The following is a 23551-nucleotide window of genomic DNA, read 5'->3' on the forward strand; positions in this document are numbered from 1 at the left end:
AGTCCCTTTAACTTTTTTTGACTTGTGTTTTTTTTCAGTCACCGTGTATCTTCTATGAAATTTTGTGATGGTCTAGTAGGGATACAGCAGCTCCTCCTGTCATCGTTTCATTCTCCTTGATTAAATTAGAAATGTGTTTCTTCTGGACTTAGTTCTTTCTAAGCAGTAATCCTTTCCGTCCCTGCCTGTGCTTCCAAAGGTTGCAGATGTCTTCTCCCCCTTGGCCTGGCAGGTCAAGCCTATGACAATGCTTGCCTTTTAGATGTTACTCAGAGCAGACAGCCTTCCACCTCTCTTCAGTCAGATGTGTTGAAATATTCTGCAATATTGGCTGTTGGTGCAATTTAACTCAGTGGTCATCTGCGAGCTGATTTTTATTTCCACCCGGACAGTCAACCTCCAAGCACAGCATCATGAAGCAGCGCTAGAAACTGTGGGATAACCTTCTAAGCGCAGTGAGATTCCTGGAGCAGGCTGGCAATAAACTCTGTAACTGAAGAGAAATAAAAAGCAACGAGATGAACTTCTTAAAATGTCCTGATGCATCTGGGCACGGTATGTAGGGTGGCCATTGGGTCTTTGGTGACAGCTGATTGACTTCACAGATCTGCTGTTGTTACACCAACCCACTTGCTAATGTAGGCAAAGCATTACTTGAATGAGGTATGGATCTCTGCACTGACATCACTAGCCTGCTAGTGGTAGATATGTGTAGTAGTATGAATATTGTTTTGATATCCATTTTATATTTCTGTGTGGACATACCCTTAGATATGAGAGTCCTAACCGTCTCTAGCTCTGTCCTGTTCAGTCAAATACAGTTTATCATCTGGAGTGAGCATATGATGTGTTTGTTTCCATTAATATCCAGGTTGGAAGGGAAATGAACTAATTTCAGGGTTTTGGACAAAAAAAGAAATGCTGTTCCAGATGCTTGGAGCTCCCACCCTTGCTACTGCTGTGACTTTCTTGTTCGGAGACAGATTTCCTCAAATCTTGTTTATGGGAACACCACTTTATTTGGGTATCTGTTAAAAAAGAAACATCTTGTACTCTTTCTCCTCTCATTGTTGAAGTTCTGCACGAACAGGTCATCTTAAATACTGTGCGGTGCATCATTTGAAGTGTTCAGCTTGTGATTTTTGGCTGTCAGGTCTGTTATGCAAATCAGACTTTGTCTTCAGGACTGAGCTTTCTGCTACAGTCTGAACAACACTGAAATTTCTTGATTTTGGAGAACTGAATTTCCTGTTGTGTCCGTCTGGCACGTACAGCTGAGAATTCACTAGCATCACCAGAGCAGTGGAGCCAGCCAAGCACAAACGTTTGGTGTGTTTTATGCCAGAAAAGCCTCGTTTCAAAGTCAAAACATGCATATGCGCATACTCAGAATGAAGTGGTAAAATCTTAAAACCTGGACCAGAATAAAAAAACATGTCAGTTTTGCTGTTGTCACTTCTTCAGTAAAGGTTGCATCATCCGTGTTTTTCCAAAGGCACAGTTTGTACGTGGGAAATTTTCTTTCCAGTGAGAAGACTGAATAATAAGTGAGTCTTCCATTTTTCAAGGGAGCTGAAGTGCAGTAGGCCCATTATGTTCCTCGTCTTAATTGAAATCTGTCATGGCTGCTTTCGTCCATTTTATGAGTACTTGTGAGAGACTTCTAGATCTCTTTTTCTTCTAAACCTTTGATTGATCTGTCACTCTGTTTTCTCCTAACCCTGTGAGTATTTCTTCGTGGTGTTTTCACACAGATTTCTGAAGATCAACTTGGGCAACAACTAGATGCCCAAGATACAGAAGAGAGGTTCGCTTAGTCAGCGTGGCTAGAAATTAATTCTTCCTAATACAGGTTTTCAGCAATAGGCCATATTAAAATTGTTTTCAGTTCTTATGGTATCAGTTCTTACTGATGTACGTCTTCTCTGCAGGCAGACTTTTAGTTCTTGCACTTTAAGGCAAGTGGTAAAAGGCAAGCATGGAGAAGTTTGGGGAGGCTCATAACTACTTCATTGGTAAGAAAGTGTCTAAAAAGTCTCTGTTTATGCAAAAGGAGAAAAAACCTTTTCAAAAGAGAGATCCGGGTAGTGTGTCATCTGCTGTGTATTGTATGGGTGCCTAATATTGCAGGCCATGAAAGAAAGCATAAGTAATTTGGGCTTATTACAGGGTTTATTACTGAAGGTGACAGCAGTGTTTCTGGTAAAAGTTGTCTTTTTTAACAGGAGCATAGGCTAACTCTCCATAGGCAAATACAGTTGCCAAACGTCTACACAAGAACCTCAGACCTTTCATTTTTATGTCATGGTCACATTATCTTATTTGAAAAAGTTTTTTTTCTTGAATTTTAAAGATGTTAAAGATGTTTAAAGTTGAGAATATTTGTTGGAACATTTTTAATTAACAATGTTTTGAAAGAGTTTCAAACGTCAAGATAAGCATACAAAGAAAGTGCCAGATAAAATAAAAATGAAATACTGAACAGAATTAGTCATACTTTAAGCTTGTGGTGCTTGATTCTAAAAGGTTTTGCTTTCATGCAAGTCCCATTGGACTTATCAGAATAATTTCTGTGTTTTGAACTGGATTTCCTGTTTGTTCGCTTATTAAGTTGTATTTTAAGAAAAGTTCTCCTGGCTGAAACATTCAGTGATAACAATACAAAGAAAAATGAAGATAGTAACCTAATTTTACTTTTCTGATTGGAGAGAAAATGTCTGTCGCTTGTGACTTGAAGAGGTATAGCAGAAAGTAGCTTATTACCAATTTGCATTATACACAGAAACTGTCTAATTTTAAAAACGTGCATGGCTCTGTGGTCTTCATCAGAACAGTGGGAGCGCTATGGCTGTTGAAAAGATGTAGTAGGTACCTTTCATGGGGAATTTTCTCTTTTATGAACTGTAACGATAGGACCTGAAGACTTATTTTTGTAAATGCTTTTAGTCACAGACATTATCTATAAACAAAACAAAGCCATACTCGTTGCCAGGGCAAGCTGATTCATCCAATAATAATGGAATGTATAAACTGATTTGGTGGAATGGATGGAGGAGGGGTGTTGCCGTTCTGCAAGGGAGACTGTCATTCAGAATGGGCCAGGAGGTGAAGCTTAGATAACTTGGCCTAATTATTTTGTATATGCCATCTAATTGGATCGGTAGTTGATCTTCATTAATTAAGTAAATTAGACACACCAAGCTGGTGTGTTTCAATGCTGTTTCTGAGCATGGATGTTACAACGATTTAATCTTTACTGATTTGATTTTTCTAGGCCAAATCCTTGTTTGGTGACCAGAGCTGCCTATCTTGATGTCCTTGTGATGCTGAGTACTCACCTGGGGAAGTGTCAAAGGCAAGGTGAGTCAAATGTACTGTTCTATAAATCAGATGGAGTATCTGTGGGAAATTTCTGAGCTCTGTTGACTCTGGAGAAACAATAATATATTACTTGCACTCATGGTATGTATTGAGTGCCGGAGTCCTTTAGCTGTTTTGTATTAAAAGGCCCTTTATTCTACCTTCTGTAGAGCTGGTCCTGGCGATTGTTGATGAGGAGAATGAGGTATGGCTCCATGTCAAAGCTTGAAGCGATGATCTTGCAGTATTCCTAATCCTAGAACTGTGTTAACAACAAAAAAGATCACCTCCAGTGTCCCAAAATGGTTTTCTGATCCAAGGTTATAAATATAAACAAAATCAATACCCTGGAATATTGCTACATTAATCTTTTCTGAAAGCCACAGAGATGTTCTCTCGTGAGACACCTGCAAGTGTTTCAGAGAAACAGTGTTTTCTCATGTTTAGAAGTTTTGTAAGAAACAACTCTGACACCTTCTTTTAATTTCTTTTTTTGTGTGGATTCTTTATCACTGTGAAGTTTTTGAGACACCAGTCGGAACTATCACTGGTTTTAACGATGCAGAGTTTTGTTTGCAACGATACCAAACATCCTATAAACAATGAAGAAAACAAGGTATGGAGGAAGGGATACCCTTTCAAGTGTGACTGTGTATAGGCAACTTTCGGTCAGCTGTAACTAGCTTCCTTGTGGGCCTGTTTTGTTCATTTCTTATGAACAAGTGAGTCATAAATTACCTTGTCAGTCCAGGAAGGCAATTAAAGAATAGTTCTTTCATTTCATTAAAATTCTTAATGAGTAGTTTTAACCCTGCATTTAAGTCGTTGAAACCGTTCTTTATTTCAGATAGTCTTGTTTTGGGGGCTGTTCTTCATTTTCAAACCAATTCCTTTTGCTTTTTTGCGTAGACATCTGGTAGAAGTAGTTCTATTTTAATTCCATAATTGCTATTTGTGATTTTTATTTTATTTTAATTGTGAATGGATGCACAGTTCAAATAGCGATAGTTGTCAGGAAAAGGAGTTGGTGATGAACATCTGAAATGAACTTCTTAGACAGGTTGATGCAGAATCTAGCCCTTGTAACAGAAGCATAGACATATAAAATATGTGGCAGGTGGGTTCCACTATACCGGAGGAAGATGGTTAGGGTTACTGGGGACTCTAGGAGATGGGTCTGATCTTTCATGTCCTCTAAGAGTCATTCCTCTCTCATGGGTCCTGGGTGTCAGTAAGGGAAATTTTCAGATGATGTTGCACTATAGGTCTCATTCTGTCAGGTACTGACCACTGTTTGTGACTCGGTAAGGGCTACATGCTTTACAGGGAAGAATGTACCACGCTACATAAAGCAGTTCCAATATAGCACGTCTCTAGGGGTAGGTTTTTTCCTGGCTCTTTAATGTTTGTTTGGGGCCAGCTATATCTACCATCAATAATTCTTATGCTACAATATGTATTTACTTATTTTCATTATTTATACAAAGGAAGGTTTCTTAAGTCCTGATATGCCATTGGCCTTAGTGATTATCCTTTGCAATACATTAAAAAGTCTAGCTGTGTATCACATCTACAAAATAGATGTGATATATACAAATACAAAATAACAACTCCCAAAGCCCCCTTCAACTATGTAAGTTCTTTTCCTCTCCTTCTGATTATTCTCATTACACACCCTTCAGCTCTACTTTTGTATTTTCTTTTATGAAGGAACAGCCATTATTCCATGTGAGGGCTCTTCATTTGCTTATTTAGTGGGCATTACATTTCCTTTATCAGTCTCTTTCCTATTTCAGTTATCTTTGGGGTTTTTTTTTTTGTCTGTTTTGGTTTTTAAACAATTGCTGCACATTTGCAAAGGCTTTTATTGACCTCTCCACACCAGGAAACTCCCCTCTTTTTTTATTTTGAATGCCTGTTACTTATGAATAGCCCTTTTTGAGCCTGAGGGACTCCACCATGCTGTGGCTGGATTACTGACTATAGTGGATTCATTTGTTTTTCGTAGCTCATGTGGACTGTTCCAAACCTGGGTGCTCTAAGGTACAATTTCTGTAGAAGGAAAGCAATTATTTTTGCAGACTCTCTTTGCACAGGCATAGTTCATTAGTATTGTCTTGTTTAAAAGTTTCATTCCTATGTAGGTTTAAAATTATATATTGCCGGCAGTATCTACAGAGAGTAGAAACATAGGCTGGAAATATGGTTTTGAAAACTTGAAGATGCATTAGGGACAATATTATATATCACAGGCAGAAGCCCTTCTGCAGTGAAGGAGTAATACATTTATATTAAATAGAACCTGAGTGTCCCATGACACAGTAAGAGAAAGACTTAACTCAGCAGTTAAAAATGAATGTTTTGAGTCTCACATTTAAATGTTCTGTATGGAATAATTATTAACTGAAGCTTTATACTTTTCTGAGATGTATCTCTGGTTATGAGCCAGTTTTTCTGTTTTAATCTTGATTTGTAAAGTTATTTCAATGAATAAAGAGTGAAGGACAAATCCAAATAAAACTGTTTCTTGATGTGTTTATCTAAGAGGCCCCAGGAAGTGCTGTATATGAGTTCCAGGCCATGGGCTGAAACTGATTTTCATCAACAGAAACGGGAATGCAATGTAATGAGCCTGCAACTGGTTAAAATCAGACCACTTCTAATTGATTATGCCTGTCTAAAGGGGCCTTTCCTACATTACGATTATTTTCTGTAAGTGATTTGTTGTCTTCAATTAATAAAATCTGTCTCTTAAAGTGCAGGACAACCCTTAGGGAATTTACTTCACAAATTCAAAACAATTTAAAATGTCGGATGAGGAAGGCAGGGAGTAATGGATACCAAAAGCATCTTTTCCAGCTAAAAATTTATTGCTAGCCAAATGATGACTATTTATCTTAAAACAAACAAAATAAAACCCCTGTAGTTATTCTGATTTGCTGGTTTGGATGGAAGTGTCGCCCGATTCATGTCACGGGGAAAATACAGTTTTCTTTCCTTGAGTTGATAGGCAAAATCTAGAGCATTTTTTCCAGCTCCTGATCTGCTTGAGAGTCTTCTGTTGTGCAGAGGCAATACATAATGCCAAGACTACATTTTTTTTTTCAATTATCAAGTGTGGTTGGATCTCAGAAAAACACTGAAGCAAGCCTTTTTCTAAAAAGAGGGGAAAAAAAAAAAAGATAAAATACAGAAATAAAAATACTATTTTTGCCTTTATTAATAGCAAACAAAAGTTCTTACCGGATTTAGGATCATTTGATAAGCTGATATCTGTTGTCTGTATTAATAATTATTAACAATATCCAGTGAATTTGTTGTTGCAGACCACTTTGATATATTGTCTCCACAGTAACTTTTATAGACTTGGAATCACAGATGTCCAGGGCCTTTTCAGTCTATGGGCAGAACAATGCAGTCCTCTTCCAGAGGATTTTCTGGCACTTGTACTCTGCTAAAAAGCAGAGTTATTCCTCCAGAAGTAAACCAGCACCAGAGTGGGTGGTGTAGGAATAGAGGGAAGTTCCCAAACTTCACACTCCAAACATTACTGGAGGAAGCAAATAACACTTGTAGGCATCTTTGGAGGAGAAAAATGCCTCTGAGTCCAGGTGAGAATGTGTCCTGCCTTAGCCATGTTTATAATTATTTGCAAATTCACAAGTCTCGATCAACAGGAGTTGGAAGAAGAGGTCTATAAGCTGTAGTGCTACAGATCGATGTGTGTCTGAGGTTACGCACTTTGCACTCAGAGATGGGCTTCAAAATTCAAGTTTGATGGGAAAGAGAAAGCATTTAAACGAGATGTCAGATGGGATGAATCTGTGATTTAGCAGAAGCTGCTACTTGAAGTCTAACCATGCGTTTTTCCTTTCTACATTTGTGGTGGAAGAATTTATAAAAGTTCTTGAGATTAACCGAGCTCCGCTGTTGTTGTCATCAGTGGGATCAGTTACTCAGTATTTACATAATTAATCCTGTTCATAAATAAATTGTTTTGATATCAAAATGGAGCAGCCAGAATTCTGCTCTCACTAATGTTTTTTCCTTGAGTTTTGCAAAAACAGACTTCCATTGTCTTACTGTCTTCCAAACAGCTAAACCTTTCATAGATGTACTTCGTTAAGATTCTTAAATTCTGCTCATGAACAACAGAAACAATTGCAGAAAATACTGTGCATCGCATAATCGCATATGTGTGTATGAGATCAGAAACATGGGCAATTATATACAACTGTCTGCTGGTTTTGTCCTTTCTTATGCTCTCAAACACGACAAAATCCTGTGTTTTAAATAACATGTATTGCAAATAGCATTCTCTTAGTTATATTTGTCCTTTTTAATTAGAAGTTATAAAAATATATTGGTAGAAATAGTATGCATTATTAAACTTCTAGATGCTTTGCAATGAAAGCGCAAATTGTTTTTTAAGTAGGAACCTGTTAAATGTTTTGCCTGAATGATATGATTTGTAGAACTTGTAAATAGCATTTGAAGGTTGTGTGCACTTTTTTTCTGTGTTGTACTTCTTACTCTTTCTTGTTTTGAAAAGAAGCTAAATGGTAAATAAAACAAGTTTTTCTGCAGGCTAACTTAAAAACTGATAACGTTTAAGTGGCAAAAACTTGTCAGGAATAACTAGATTGGTTATTTTAGCCATGCTTTAACTTCTTTACCTAGATCCCTGAGAAGTGTGGCCAGACAGTTATTTGAACAAAAATGCTGGCAGCTTGTTAATGTGTGTTTTGTTTGTTTGGTCTAATTAGCTTAAGAAATTCCATCTGAACAACTTGAAAGCAATTTTTGTTTATGTTAGAAATTATCTAAACTTTGTGTGCCAGTATATAGTCTGTGGCACTTGGTCAATGTTATTTTGACTCAAGGAAGGTAAAGATTTAAACCATATTTATAGAATCATCTAAATGGTCTACACCTCCAGGCATTAAATTAGACAAGTCAAAAGGAAGTGTAGTTGGTACCCAATATTCTAATTCAATGCAGACAGGAGAGTGAAGAAGTTGAGGATGGGATTGTTGGAGGTCCAAGAGACAAGGAGTAACTGGGAGTTGCAGTCAGTAAAATGCCAGGGGCAGATCAAGGGAGGGATGTTAAGGTGGCCCAAAGACAGGGCAAAACTGAGTGCAAGACAGAAAGTCAAAGCAAATGGACTGAGGCTGAAAGCAGTAAGTATTGGGAGGAAGGAGGTGCAGGTGTGCAACACCAACGGGCAGTCAAGGAAACGTTGGAGGCAGAGCGTGTGGCACAGACGTGCGAGGAGGAGAGTAAAAGTTTTCAGAAAGATCATGGGGACACAGTGGAAGGAGGAGGGTTGTGGAGGGTAGAGCATGATACTGCTGTGTTGAATACGGAACATGGGAAGGTGTTACAGGAAATCAGTGACACTAGGGGAGAGTGGAGTCGATTGTGTTTGTTAACCTTAGCAACTAAAATTCTGTCCCCGTGCGAAGACAGAGACTGCTCATCCCCCTGAAATCTTGTTTCAGGTTCTCTTTAGAGCGTGTACCACTGACTGACTTGCTCTGTCTCCATGGGCTTTTATGGTTTTCTGTGAATGCAAAAAAAGTGGAAAACTCAGTGCTGTGCCACAGAGAAGCTGCAAGAAAAATAGCAGTTTCAGTGTCCAGATCAAATGCTTTTTTCTTTTCCTCTGTTTTTTTTTTTTCCTTTGAAAACTTTCTCTTGTACTATTCAAAAATGCAACGGGATGCTTCTGTCCTCAGCAATATATTATCTGTGGATTCTGTTAATAATTCGTGTTTGTAGTTTTGAATTGTATTGTGAGTAGTGATGCTTAGTCTCTGATGTCGAAGATGTTGCAATGTTTTTAAAGAAAACATCCTGCTTAAAATATGTCCTTTCCCTGATCAACAGTTATCTTAATTACGCATTGTAATAAAATATGCTTTTCTGTTCTCTTTGAGTTTATTTTCCATTTACCAGTGACTGCCTAACCCACTTCTAATAAGAAGGGAAAATATGAAGGAAAACACTTTTCCTTAATATTGGTCTGGGAAAATCTCTTCTTGGCACTGGTTACCTTTCAGCTTTCTCTTGATTCATATGATCTCTTCAGATACCCTTGGACAGATGGTAGTTTGTGAGTGCAAAGAATTTTAACCTCTTCTCAGTGCATAAATAATTGCAGCTTCCTGCATGTCTTGATGGATGATGATGAATATCCAGATTTCTTGATGCTTGGACCCCCTTCCAGTAACGTTGTACTGCAGACACAGCGGCATTTCCTTGCTGCTCTTGTATTTTTGTCTGACTTTGCAGCGTGTCTGTAAGTTGGTCTGATGTTGGTAATTATTTCTCCCCTTTTTCCCTTCTTTGTTGTTCTTCTCTGGAGCCTCTAGTAGGAAGATGGCATGGAAGCTTGAGGGGCTGCGTACAGGATTTGATCTCAATATTTATCTAGAAGTGTGCAAATACTTAGATGTATCAGAATCACAGATACAGAAAAAAAGCCCCTCACACAACATACACGTGATGATACAGAGAGTTGTCCGGTTGGCAGTAGCCTAGCCAGCCAATGTAAAATTACTGAAATCCAACAGAAATACGCAATCAGTCCTGGACCTCAGCTGGCAAGGCGATTAAACAAGTTTAGGTTTTAAATATGGAAGGAATTCAGATGATGTCTGTCACTTTTGAATATATTGTAGAATCTCTGAGGTGACAGATCAGCTCAACTGCCCGTCAGCTGACAGCTTGTTAATCTCTGAGCAGGGAAGTTTTTCTGTCCTTACAGTACGTATCTACTTACTTCGGGAACAGACTATAGAATAGTGCCTGCCTGCCGCTGCAGAAGAATGGCAGGGCACAGGTTTGGGAGCCGGCTGAACTTTGAGGGTCTTTGTCGCTAGAGATTCATCAGGTCTGCAAATTCCATTCTGCTCCTCTTCCTTTCCTCTTTATTTTCAGATGATGAAAGACCATTTAATTTCCTAGAACTGACTGTGAACATCAGCTGATCACAAACAGGATTTAAAAAACAACTCCTCAAACCTAGGTGATGTGACGTAGAGGTTGTGTGCATATCTCAATGGAGTGGACACAAAGGGATTGAGGAAGACTGTGGGATGTTAGTGCACTGCGTTGAGGAGAACCAAGTTGTTGTGTAAGGTGTGTCCCTTCCTAGAAGAGAGATGAAGTTCTTCCTGTCCCACAAATGAAGCAGTCCTTAAAGGGGGTGGAAAATTGATTCACTTAATTCTTGGGGAGCGCTTTGGTGTCTGTCAGCATCCTGGACAAGACTGCTGGTTTTCCAGGATCCTTGTTTGGTCAGACAAAATTTGTTCTTACTTCTCACAGAAGCTGGTTGTTCAAACTGTACAGTGATTTTTGTTTGTAAATAAAAGTATGTCTTTACTGTATCTTAACAACAGAGACAGACATTTACTTTGGTAACCAGTGTGGTTTTTTGGTTTAGTCAGATATTTTGATGTAAGCCAAATAAAAAGAGTTTACTTAAAGTTAAGCAGAAGAGAAAACATTTACATGAAAGCCAGGAAAGATTTCTTAGTGATGAAGTTGAAAGCAAGAATATTTCCACTGCATTGTAATAAGACAGGGGCTTTCTTTCCTTCTGTACATATTTGTGTGAAAAAAAGAGTGTTGGAGAGCATGTGGAGCCCAAGATGAATGCAGAAGGATTTGCTCTATGGTGTGCTGAGGCTAAGCAAATATGCATAGTCTTATTTTGCTGAGAGTCTTGCTGTTGAGACATCCAGTTTTAAAGAGAATTTCTGTAAAACAGATGAGCCACAGTGTCCAGTCTTTCACAATTACATGGGAAAAACAGAAGTCATCCAGAAGGCTTCCAAACCAGAAGTATCCAATATGTACAGAAAAAGATCATTTGTGGCAGAAGACTCCTGTATCGCAGTCTCTGTGAACGAGTAGTTCTAGGAGTGAGTACCTCCGCCATGGTTTTTATGTGAAAATAATTTTCCCCTTCGAAGATGAAGACACCAGGTGAAGTTCTGCTGGCCTTGCAAAGTTCAAATGGAGGTTTACTGAACCGGGTCTGAAGCTCGGTGCATGGCCAGCTCCTGGAGTCAACAGAAGAGTCACCACTCTCTCTGATGTTAGGTTGCAGGCTCTAGCCTGAAGTTGGCAGTGTTGACACCAAGAAAATGAAAGGCCCCCTCCCCCTCTTCCCCTAATGTTTATCGCTGTCTCTTTTTGTCCATAATACTGCTCTCCCTTGCCCTGCCCAAGAGCTCTGACCTTTCCATCCTCTTGGTTTTCATGTTACTGCTTGCATGTATGATAGCTATACCTCAAGGTAAAGCAACGTGGATAGGAAATAAAAGCACTTCTCTTGCAGTTTGCTTAGAAATATGGACTTGGTTTGAACAACTGAGCTAGTGGACTCATGTATTGCTGAGATGCAGACGAGGATGGAAGCACGTAGGAAGCTGAGAGGGTGCAGGGCTCCAAAGCTGAAGCTGTTTCTCTGCTTGAACTGTGGTGCTTGAACTTGAACCTTTTTCTTTCAACTGCCTGGGATTATTTCTGTTGTTAAACTGGTGTCTGTGGAGTCAGGCTGTGTAATAACTAGAACGAAGGCCTAATCCCTCTCCAAGGCAACCAGACGGTTCAGAAATAAAGGAATTCTGGCAGTTGGATACTTGTCGTGTGACACAGGCATTAATGCTAGTTTATGCTATGATGCCGGTATGTAATGCCAGTCTGTTTGGAGGGGTTTTAGAAAATGTAGCAAATAAAATGTACAAGTTTCCATGTTATGAGATGGAAGCCATCTGTGTCATCCAGAGGATTAGGATGTGACGTAGGTTCACAGTGATATTGCCGTTTCTTTGACTACATCAAGCCTGTTCAGAAAAGGAACTGTACTGAAAACATGAATAACAGAGCTATGGTTAGGTAATATGTCTGAAAATCTTTTTCAAATACCAATTTCTTTGAAGCTTGTCCAGATTTACTCAGAAAATGCTTCTGCCTTACACGCTAGACAGTGTATAACCATGTCAAGTTTCTATGTCAATGTCAAACAAATTAAGATGGCTTTGGAAGAATCTGAATATGAAAAGGCAGGATATTTAACTGTAAATAGAAGGCTTGGGGAAACGTCTTCACGGGCAACAAAATGAATCCATATTGCAGCTTCATGTCAAATTCAGCAATTTGATAGTAATATTTGGACAGGCTTTTAGTAGTACTCAGTGCTTAATTATAGACAGCAAAGTTACATAGCAATGAATTGTCTTCTTGCAGATACTGAAGAAATCTAAGTAAGTTTGCTTTAATGTTTGTATTTACTTTAATGCATTTTGACATTTAAAAACCCCTAAGCTTCTAACATCCCTTAACACCAGTGTCAGTGTTGTTCTCTTCTGTGCTTCTTCATGGTTTTCCCTTGCTTGTATGCGAATTCTGTGGGATACAGCGTATTAATTTCCTTGCAGTTCAAGCTATACAAACACCTGAACTGGGTGAAAATCTTGGTTTCAATATTATAAAATGATTCATTCCTGCCGATGATGGAGAAGAAGGTTGAACTTGAGGCACGTGAGGATTTCAGTCTATGTGTGTGAGAGAGGACTATTGATTATTTTTTTAATTTCATTTTGTGTAACATTGCCAACTTGCTAAAGCCTGAAACTCTGTGGCATCACAGATAGCAGTGACCTTTTTATTTGCTCCAGGAGGTGGTCAAGCATTAAAGAAGGTTCTCGGGCTGTGCTGTGACATGTGGGCGGATTCCACCAGTGTAAATGGCTGAAATGTCACAGTTCCTGTGCTAATACATAAGAGGGATTACAGCATGGCTCCTTTTTTCTTAGCTGTGTTAATTATTCAAAGTTAATAGGTATAGGAAAAGCATACTGTGTTTTTTAGTCAGTAAATTCTTTAGATTGATGCACACAGGACAGATCTGTTTATGTAGAAGGGGCATCTTCTTAACAGTAACCTTTTCTGACTAAAGCTATGCAAAGCGTGGGATTTGCAGTATTATCAAAATGGCCTTGTCATTGTTTCTCCTGGTTTCAGTTGCAGCTGGGCAGGCTGACAGACAGCACTTTTTCCAGTCTGATCTCTGATTTTAGAGCTATTCTGTCAAGTGTAATATGATTGCATATTTGTATTTGGTGCTTTTTGAGGTTTCCAAACTACCTACATTTTTTTCCACATACATTTAATACGATTTATTTGTGTTAATCACTTTCTACAAGAGTAGTGTAAAACATGTACAATTTGCAAGACTGTATCAGTAGCTTGATTTAAGGAAATACTTATCAAGCAGCTATAATTGTCAAAGGTGACAGGCAATCTGCAAAATATCGTAGAATTTTTTAAGTTCTTTGAAGCTTTCATCCCATGTGTTGAACAATTTATAGTTTTCAGAAAAGTTTGGGTCCTTATTTCTTTCTATTTAAATGCAAATACATGTGATATCTAGGGAAGCTGTTTTTTAATTTAAAATCAGTTAAAAATGAAGGAGAATTATGTTTCGTTTCATGCCTGAATTTACCTTGTGATACCTTTTGCATACCGGATGTTTTTCAACTTCAGAATCACTTCATGGTCTGGAGCAGGTGGTAACATCATCTATTTGTCACTATACTTAGTTTTATTCTCATTTCAGGAATGCAAGTGTCTGGATTTTGGGAAGAGATGAACAGAGTTATTTCAGAGTCTGAATTGATGTCCGGTATTCCCTACTCATCTGCAGTACCAGGACTGATACAGTATCTTCAGAGCATCACCAAACTTGTGATATCAGTGCTGTCGGTGACTGGCATCCAGAGCAGCAGTTCACCCGTCGCAAAGAAAATAGCCAAGCCATCATTGTCAATAGTTCATCTCCTTCACTGTGAGTTTCATGAAGTACGTCTGCTTGCACTGGAAGCAGTACTGCTCTGGTTGAAGCAAATAAATTCCAAGCAGATTGCAGAAGAAGAAGGAGGTGTATTGTGTTTACTCACTGATTTGGAAGGCACTCTTCTCACAATGGCTCTGAAGGAAAAGAATCTCCAGTGTTTTTGCAAGGTAGGAGGGTGCTATTTTATCGACATTTGATATGTTTTCAGTAAACGATACTCTTAATGTTTTAAAATATATTTCAAACATGCATGATGTTTTTTTAAATAGCATATGACTGGTTTGGGTTGGGTTTTTTTATGTGGAAGCTGTGCTATAATTCTGTAACAGATGTTCTTATATAAAAGCAAGAACTTCCTCTTTCTTAGCACTGTCAGGAGAGGACATTTGTGTTCTTGGAGTGGGGCTTAAGTCAGTGTTTTATTGATCTTAAATGTACACATTCATGTTGAGGTTGTTTATAAGTCTTTCTTTGCAAATTGTGTGTGCAGGTGCTCGAAATTCTTTATAACATGGATCTCAAAAATGTGCTTCCAAAGATTGAATGCTGTATGAAAATGAATCCAAATGAGCTCTTAACCTGGAGTTTAAACATTGTAGATATCTCCAACAGGTATAGTCTGTTATGCTCATTCAAATACTTATCTTTTAAAAACTTTAAATGTTGAAGCGTTAATTTATAGCTTTTGGACTCTCTGTTGATTTAAAAAATCCATGTTTCAGAAAAGTGAGTGTGGCTTATTTGAATAAAGAGAGCTCTTGATGAGAATTTTTCAGAAAAGTTAGACATGGATCTGAATTATTAAAAAGGCTCACAAGTCACACTGGCAAGCAAGCTGTAAATGTCCAGTAATACAGTTCCTGAAATAAGAAGTTACTCTGGCTGTCCGATGATAGCCAGTGAGCATAGCTCTTCCTGAATGGTTATTGGGAAACCCCTTGACACATAGAATTGATGATCCAAACATACACTCATTCCCTATGAATCAGCCATCTGTCCTGTCCTGGTTTATCTGCCTATGATCTTGTAGAAAGAGTGACAGATCTGATTTCACTTGTTGGACTGGCAGAAACAGTTAACCCTAATCCTTAGTGTTCACACTGCTTAATCAGACTGTAAAGTCAGCAGAAAGCACTGAAAATTTGGAGCCAGTTTGTGGTTTGTACTGAATTACAAGCTGTGTCCATCCATTCATGATGGAATGGACAGACAGGGTTAAAGTGTCCAGGCTCAAAGGGCAAGACCATCCTCTTTCTAGTAGTCTCTTTTGAACATTGAATCCCAGTGTTACCAGTGTAGAATATTGAGGGTACAGAGTGTAGAACAACATTTTATAGCTGTGCACGTTTGCTGCTGATTTGCACTAAATTTTTCAAGTTTAAATAATGATGTGGAGTGTTTATTTCTAGAATGAAATAAGATACCTGTGGTAAAATAACACTGTCTGGCGCTGTTAGAGGGGAAATAGCTGAAATAGCAGACCTTACTGCTCAGGTGTTGCCATTCCCTGCGGCGAGACCAGCCCTTCAGGAGCCACGGTGCCAAGCACCGTCTCCTTAGACCCTGCTGGGCAGCACAGAGGCTTGGGGGCTGGCAACTGGCATATGCTGCACTAGTAACATTTCTGGCAGCTATAGATGAGATTCCCTGGAGCTTAACACCAGCTTGAAGAAATGCTTTTGTTTATCATTTAAAATAATGTCTGGTTTGTTTGACTTGGCTTCCATTTTCAGATGTGTTTCTCTATAGGAAGTATGCAGGTAGAATATAAACATGAGAGAGGTGAAACTAAGAGCATGTTTCATTTGCATATCAACTAAAAACTTAACTAACGTTAAGATGTGTAATGTAAAAATTCCAAGTGCTCAGCTTGCAAAATACCCATTGGCGATAATCAGGAATGATTAAGAACTGTCTGCTTTCTTTGTAGAGATAAAATGATGGTAGAAATAGCTGCTTTTTTTTTTCATACGTTATTTACCTTGTCTTCTCAGCACTGAAGCTCAAAGCATAGCTCTCAAATTTACCTCCAGGTTGGTTATCCATCTTTTGCAGAACCATCAGCAGGTAAGAGAAATGGAGCTGCCTAACAGTTTTGTAATTCTGGAGTTTTTGGTGATAGAAGTAACATGGCTTCTTTTAGACAGAAGGCCCAAGTTTGTGTTTTCTTCTGTCATTGCACCTTTTCTGGCGTTATGTCTTCCTCTCTGAACACACTGCCACGTTCTGAAGTGAAACAGCTGTGAATATCATCTCAGTATATACCTCTCAAAGTCACTTCAAGTTAAATACTTAAGTAAATTTTTCTAATGGATTCATTTCAACTTCTGAGAGCACCCAAAATAGTCACTGTAATGTGGAAAGAAAAATGCCTACAGTGATTGACACATGTGGTGAATCCAGTCCATGTACTGAAGTGCAACTTTGTTGTGGTTTCCGATCGCTGGGGAGCCAGCAGGAGAGCAGACCCGAGGCGAAGGCACAAAGCTGAAGCCGTGGTTGGGTGCAGTTCCCTTCCTCACTGTGGGCAGTGTGACCTTGCCAAGTCTCAGCCTGAAATCACTGTCTGAACATAGCAGCCTGTTGTCTACATAGAGTTTCTCATTGAATTTCTCTTAAAATTTGTGTTTAAAACACTAGAGTGAGTATAATAACCCTTATAAAATTCAAGGCTCTGTGTTCTCAGTTCCTGTTTATAGACTATTTAATTTAGATTTATACCAGCACAAATTACTGGCTCAGGTTTCTTTTGATTTTAAATTGACAGGCTGTGATGTCACATATGTATGCATAGAGCAGCGCTAAGGCAGCTTTTAGTGCTAGACAATTCTAATTTTTTTTATATTTTCAAAGATGCAAAAAACACTTAATGGATATTTAAAATAGACAAAATTTTCATGATCTGTTTTAAAATGAAGTTTTTTTTCCTTAAGTAGCTGTTATTTTTTATAGAATGTGCAGCAGAATTGACTCATATTGTATGCTAATAATGTTGTCTCATTATAAAAAAAGAGAAGCCAGATTTGCACACAAGCATTTGGAACATGAATTATGATGTTAAATCTTTTAGTTTAAGAAAGGCAGAATACAAAGACTTCAAGTTATAAACATTAAAATAACCATATAAACCTGGTTTCACAAATAGACATGGAACATATTATTGCTCTGGTTTTGAATTAATTTACAAAGAGGAATTAGTGAAAAGTGCTGTGATAATCTTAACTGTAGTAATGCTAAAACAGCTTTCTCTAATAATCATGTAAGTCATATGAGATCTAAGACATCTGTAGAGAGAGTGCCTTCTGCTTTGTAAAAGAGCGAGTACATCAGTTTTCCATCTGGATTCTTTCTGTGGGCTTGCATTCAGTACTTGTAACATCTTGGGAAATTTTTAATTTTTTAACCTGTCACAGAATCTGTAGCACATGCTTTGGCTCTGGCCCTTTGTGCAGTGCAGGCACATGGCCACGTACCATGCAGCTTCTCTGCCCTTTAACTCGACTCACCTTTTCATTGGTTCTTTTCTTTACCTTACTTGTTTGTTCTGTTTTTCACTTCCTTTAATTAAAAGTAAGTAAAAAAGGAAAAGAGAAGAAAAAAATCAGTTGCACATACCTCAAGTGTCTCCAGGTCAAGCTGGTGCTGCTTTTCCTGTTCTCTGATGCAGGAGGTCCCAATCTGTTTAGGTTTGGGTTGTTTTTTTGTTTTTTTTTCCCTCGAGCTTCCTTCTGGCTGCTGTAGCACACAGTCGCTTGTGGCTGTGCCTGGATGCCACCTCCTGCAATCTGCATGTTCTGTTATCTAACCTGCGCTTGAGGTTCCTGCACCTTGACTGACCTGCCGCTGTCCTGAGCGTGGCGTTTGCAGGGGAAAAAGTTGAAGCTTTGTCCCATTGTTACTAAATAGTTTTCCTAGCATATGTCTGAGGACGAAATATTTTCCAAAAGATGGCAACTGGCTTTTATTTGAACCAGGAAATCTTCCTTTCCTGTTCTTTTTTCTAATTCTTCATGTTTTATGACAGCGAGCTTTGCTGTGTGTCAGCCAGCAGGGAGATTCCTTCAGTGTTTTGAATGCACATGCTGTCAGAACCCAAGGTACCTCAGCAGTCTTATGAACAAAAATTTCCATCCCCAGTATCTGCAGAGGAGACAGCTGGAGCTCCATTCATGCTTTTACCAAGCATTGTATCATCACCAAAGCCTAAAATCGATGCTACGGCTCTTATGCTCTTAGTTGGTTTTCCAGATATGTGTATGGGTCTGCAGGTTGGATACTTCTGAGAATCACTTCTCTTTGTTATAGTGCAGTGTATTTGTCTTTGGCTTACATGTTTAGAAGAACTGAGGACACAATGATATGCTTTGGCTTGTGTGGTCATTGGTGAGTCTGGTGTGAAGGGGCAGAGCGAGAGAATTTCCTGTAAATACTGCTCTGACTAAAAGAGAATCTCCTGTCTTAATTATCTGTGACATAAGAAGCCAGCTTTTCAGAGGACATATGGGGTTCACCACCTTCAAAAAAATCCCCACATTTACTGACGAGTAGTATCCTTTCGGCAGTCATTAGTGTAATGTGATGGTAAGCAGGAACACTGCGTTATACAGCATATATACAGCATATATACAGCATACTTCTCACACGTTCTGTGCCTTCAGATTTCAGAAGTAGTCCTGAAGAAATGGGTTCAGCTGATAGTTTATTTTTGTGGAGATGAGCAACAGACAGAGATGCTGCTGGCAGCTGCTGAAGTTCTTAAAAGCATAACATCGTTCCTTCTGATCAATGAGAAGCTTGTTCTTGGTGAGTAGGTTAAACATTAATTTTCTGGATCTTTTTAGATGCAACCCGTTAATACATGACTTAAAATGCATTTTATACATATATATGTACACACAGTCAAAACATAATTACATCAAACAGGTTTTTTTGAAAATTTTAATAGGATCTAATTACTGAACTGATAGACATTTAAATTCTAGTACAAAAAGCAACGTGCAGAGCCTCTTGCAGAAGGGTGACGTGAGATGCTGTTATGTCTCCAGGCTGCTATACATTGCTGTACAGATTTACTGGCTTGCAGTTGCTCTCTGACTTGAATCTGTCTAAAACATTCTGTGGTGATGGGGACATACTTTTAGTTTAACACTATGAGTGCAACAAAACTGTGCTGGCTAAATGTTGAAATTAAAAGGTTCAGTCTAGAAATGAGGGACACATTCTACTATGAGAATGATTAATAACTAAATCACATTATACCTCCCAGATACAATGATTATTCTTTTTTAAGTTAACATTAGATGATGTCTTTAGAAAACAAAACAAAACAAACCCTACACAGCCTTGTTCAACAGTAACACTACTGACTGAGAGGCCAAGCTAAGTTAAATTCTCTGGTCTGTTGTGCAGAAGACATGGGGGTTTTTTTTCTAGCTTTTTTTTCCCCTGCCTTCTGTGAAGAGAGAATAAGGGAATTTTGTGACTAAAGGGCCAGGAGATATGCAAAGTAGTGACAGATGTTAAGGAAATTATTTTGCATCCTGAACAAGACAGGCAGCTTTAAATACTTTCAGTTTCTGTGATAGTTTATTTCATTGTAGTTACTCAAATGAAAACATTTAAATAGCTTAAGTCCATGGATGTGGACTGGATACCAATTTTTGTTAGGTGAGAAGAATGGGGCATTTCTTAAACTGGTGTTTTTAAAAAGTCAGCTATTTATGTTGTGACTTTTGAGAGGTATTGATAAAATTTAACAGAGCTATATCTGTTATATGAGGTAGACATTGTACTATTAAATGTTCATAGTATCAACTCTGGAAATCTTGACTTCTGCCATCTAGTTAAAGCTCTTAGTAGGACAGACATTACCATTTTATAGCAAATGAAGACAGTGGAGGTATTGGAGTGAAGAACTTCCAAATGCTGTGCTTCTCATCTGTTGCCGTTTGGATCTCGTCCATAGCTGATGGAGAGCAGAGTTTCTTCTTTGATCTTGTCAGAACAGTTGCTGGTTTCCATGCTTTCCAGTTGGGCAGATGTGAGGGTCTGAAATAAAAAATAGCAGCAGTTTGTATCTTGCATAAAACCTTAACAGAACAAAGAAAAACAAACAAAGAACTGAATCCCCCCCAAAACAGCCGAAAAAAGAAAGCCCCAAGGTCTCGCTGGGCAAGCCATCTGAATTATCTCTTTGCTTTGAAAATTGGGCCACGGGAGGACAGACACAGAGCCGACCCTCCATACTACCTGGAATTGTCAGTCTGGGGTTCTTTACAACTGTGAAATTGTCAGTCTTGCAGTAAGCTTAGCAAGTCAAGGGGATGATCTGGTGTTTAGTTGTAGTGATATAAACCCAGAATCATTTCCTCAAAGGGGTTATGCACGTATAAACAGTTTTTACTTTTGTGCTGTGTTCTGCATCAGCTTACTTGATCACATATAGTACAAAGCAGAAGAAAACTGTGGTTGTATGAAATGGAGTTTTAGTCATTCCCATAAGCGTCCATTAATTATGTTCATAAGAGAGAGAGGGTGAATGCCAATCAGTATGTTCTGGATGACCCCATCACCTCTCCATCATGTTGCTTGGGTTCAGAAAAAGTCTTTCTCCTGGAGATACAGTAGGAACTTATGTAGGTGGGAAGCTGGCCGTTGTATCTAGAAAGGGATACTTACTCTGCCCTATCTGTGCCAGTAAAACATTATTGGGTGTGTCATGCTAGAAAAAGGCACCTTGTTTCAGAAATAGTTATACTTCATGCCGTTTCCACGTAGGAAAGTTACATGAAGTACAGGAATGCTTCTTCTGCCTGTGTACAATACGATTGTCTGGCTAGCCTAGTAATACAAATCTCTGATAGACCTGTTGGTATGCTTGAAGAAAACCAGCGCAGCAATGAAGCATCAACTCCATTGTTCTCTGTGATCCCCAGAAAGTAATGCCTAACAGCTGGCTGCCTCTAAAAGAGACCTTCCAGTGGATTCCTTTAATGAGGATGTTCAACAGGAGCTTCAGCTCTTGTTGAAGTACCGCAGCAAACCTATGAGTACAGCCTTGTGACTTCAGCTAGTCATCCTTGGTGTGACACCACGGAATGACCCAAGGGTTTACAAGTGGAATATGGCTTGTGAGAGGTGAATTGCTGCTGGGGTGGTGTGTGGAGTCTGCCTGTTTGGGGCTTACCAGATGAACGCCTCCCTCTTGGCAGTTATCTCTGATTAGTCTTAACTGTGTGCACATAATTACCCCGTGGATTAAACGTTGCTTGCTTCCAACAGGTCGTGGGTATAAGGGTGGCAGGGCATGTTGGTGAGTGGTGGGGTGAGGTGGATATGGGAGAAGTAGGTGACGGGTAGATCCCTGGGAGGTGGGCCAGTACTACTGGCAGTATCTGAACAAAACTTGATTTGGCAGCCCCTGCTCCTGGCAGATTGCAACAACAATCCGTGTTCACAGTGCATCGGTCAATCTCCAGCAGCAAAACTTTTGCTGTTACCAAACAGCACGTCTACACTCCTAGAAACTGCAGAATGATTTAAAGTTGAACTCCGATTAAGAGAGGTCCGTTCTCTTGTCTGTTGCCCACTGTTCAAACCAAGTTGGGTCAACCACCTAGGTAAAGTTCACACACGCTGAAAACATGTTGATCATATTGACAGTTGTCTTTCCAGTGGTTTGCCAGTGCATTTCTCCTGCCCATGTTTCAGTGTTTTACTGCATTTGTTGTGTTTAGGTGTGGAAACAGAGCTCTGTAACTTCTTTGAATGCATGTAAGAAATAGAATTCTCATTTTTCTCCGTAAATAAATATAGGACTGACTGATACCCTTGCTATGTGGAAATGTGTGGTTCTCCTGCTGCAGAATGAAGACCTGGTAGTAAGGGATGCTGCTACCGAGATTATACAAGTGGCACAGTACAAAAAAAAGAGCAGTAAAGGAACAGGTATGTTAACTTTTCTTTACTTTTAAATATTATTGGGTACTTTGGAGACAAAAGTATTTCTCTTCTCATAACAAACTTCTTGATAACTGTGAAGTGATTCATGCATCTCTTATAAACACATACTATGGAAGATAACAGCAAGTTATGTTTGACACCCACCATGCCTTATTATTTTGCTTTTACTGTTCTTCGTATAATTTGCATATGGTTACATGGGTATGTAAAAAAGACAACAGCAGTATTCAGCTTTATGGTTCTTGCTGTGATGAGTCACCTGTCATAATTTCACATACTGAAAGTTCTTTAATACCAGCTTTGGTCCAATATAATGCAGTGGAAGACACTCTTTGAATCCCAGGTCACTATAATAGCCTGATCACAGAGAGATAGGAATCTGGGAAACAGTATTCAATGCATTCATTTGTTAGTAGACCTTGAAATCCATTTAGATCCAGATCAACAAAGACAATTCTCAGCACACCCACAATGTGCTTTTGAGGATGTGGGCCTTTTTGTCTGCATGCCCTAGTTTACTGAACCCTACTAATTTTAAAATAGCCACAAAACTTGAGTAGGCTTAACTAATTAATGTGCTTCACTTTGCGAGTCTTTGCTGTTGCATTCTTCCATGTATTGTGAATAAATTAGAATTTGCTACGAAGTTCAACTCTCACTGGTGGTCTGTGCTACTCAGTAGCACCTGTACTGACTGGTCTGCAGTCAGTTCAAATTAGTTGGCCATCTCCATGTGGACTTCTGCTAGACTGGAGATAAAGCGGCTCTGTGATTTAAAAAAAAAAAATAAGAAAAGGCAATAAAACTGTATCTTTGTCACTACTATACCTAGAAGTAGCCAGGCATGTGCTCATGTGGCAGATGTGGTTTTGAGCTGGCATTGTTCAGGCACGGTGCTATGGGGTAGGAGAAGGTAAAAGGAGGGATGTGTTACGGATGGCTTTCATCTTCCTGTTAAATCCCACAGCTCTGATTCTAGCGGTCTCATCGCAGCTCTGGCAATTTATCTGGTCCCAGCTACAGCTCTCTTGAGTATCAAGAAGCTCTGCATGTGTGTGTTCCTCAGGTCCCCAGTGCTGGCCCTTGGGGGGCATCCCTAAATGTCTCAAGATGGTGCTTTCTTTGGAAATAAATAATACAATGCTGTTTTTTTTTCTCCGCCTCCTTGTATCTTCTTCCTTCTTCCTTGTTGTAGCCCTGTGCCAAGGGATATTGCCCTGTACCTCGATGAGGGCTCTGTCCTGCTAAGTAATACTAAGGTCACACCAGCACTTGCCGTTGTAACTTATCACTCTGTAAAGCAAAAGTGGCCATAATCAAGGAACTAACATCGTAATTGTTCTTTATTTGTTATGT

At 39.1% G+C, this 23551-nt stretch overlaps 1 protein-coding gene across 1 annotated transcript in view; it reads left to right on the plus strand.

Annotated features, from left to right (window-relative positions):
* THADA (THADA armadillo repeat containing) overlaps nucleotides 1-23551 on the plus strand; it is a 164248-nt gene that overhangs the window by 113974 nt on the left and 26723 nt on the right. Inside the window, exons 30-35 of the mRNA XM_086460579.1 lie at nucleotides 3275-3360; nucleotides 13997-14400; nucleotides 14724-14845; nucleotides 16228-16300; nucleotides 18892-19036; nucleotides 22049-22180. Of these exons, the coding sequence (XP_086316705.1) occupies nucleotides 3275-3360; nucleotides 13997-14400; nucleotides 14724-14845; nucleotides 16228-16300; nucleotides 18892-19036; nucleotides 22049-22180 (962 nt within the window). The remainder of the gene's footprint in view (nucleotides 1-3274; nucleotides 3361-13996; nucleotides 14401-14723; nucleotides 14846-16227; nucleotides 16301-18891; nucleotides 19037-22048; nucleotides 22181-23551) is intronic.

This window comes from Leptosomus discolor, chromosome 2 (genome assembly GCF_034619465.1).
Source record: "Leptosomus discolor isolate bLepDis1 chromosome 2, bLepDis1.hap2, whole genome shotgun sequence".
Classification (NCBI taxonomy): Eukaryota; Metazoa; Chordata; class Aves; order Leptosomiformes; family Leptosomidae; genus Leptosomus; species Leptosomus discolor.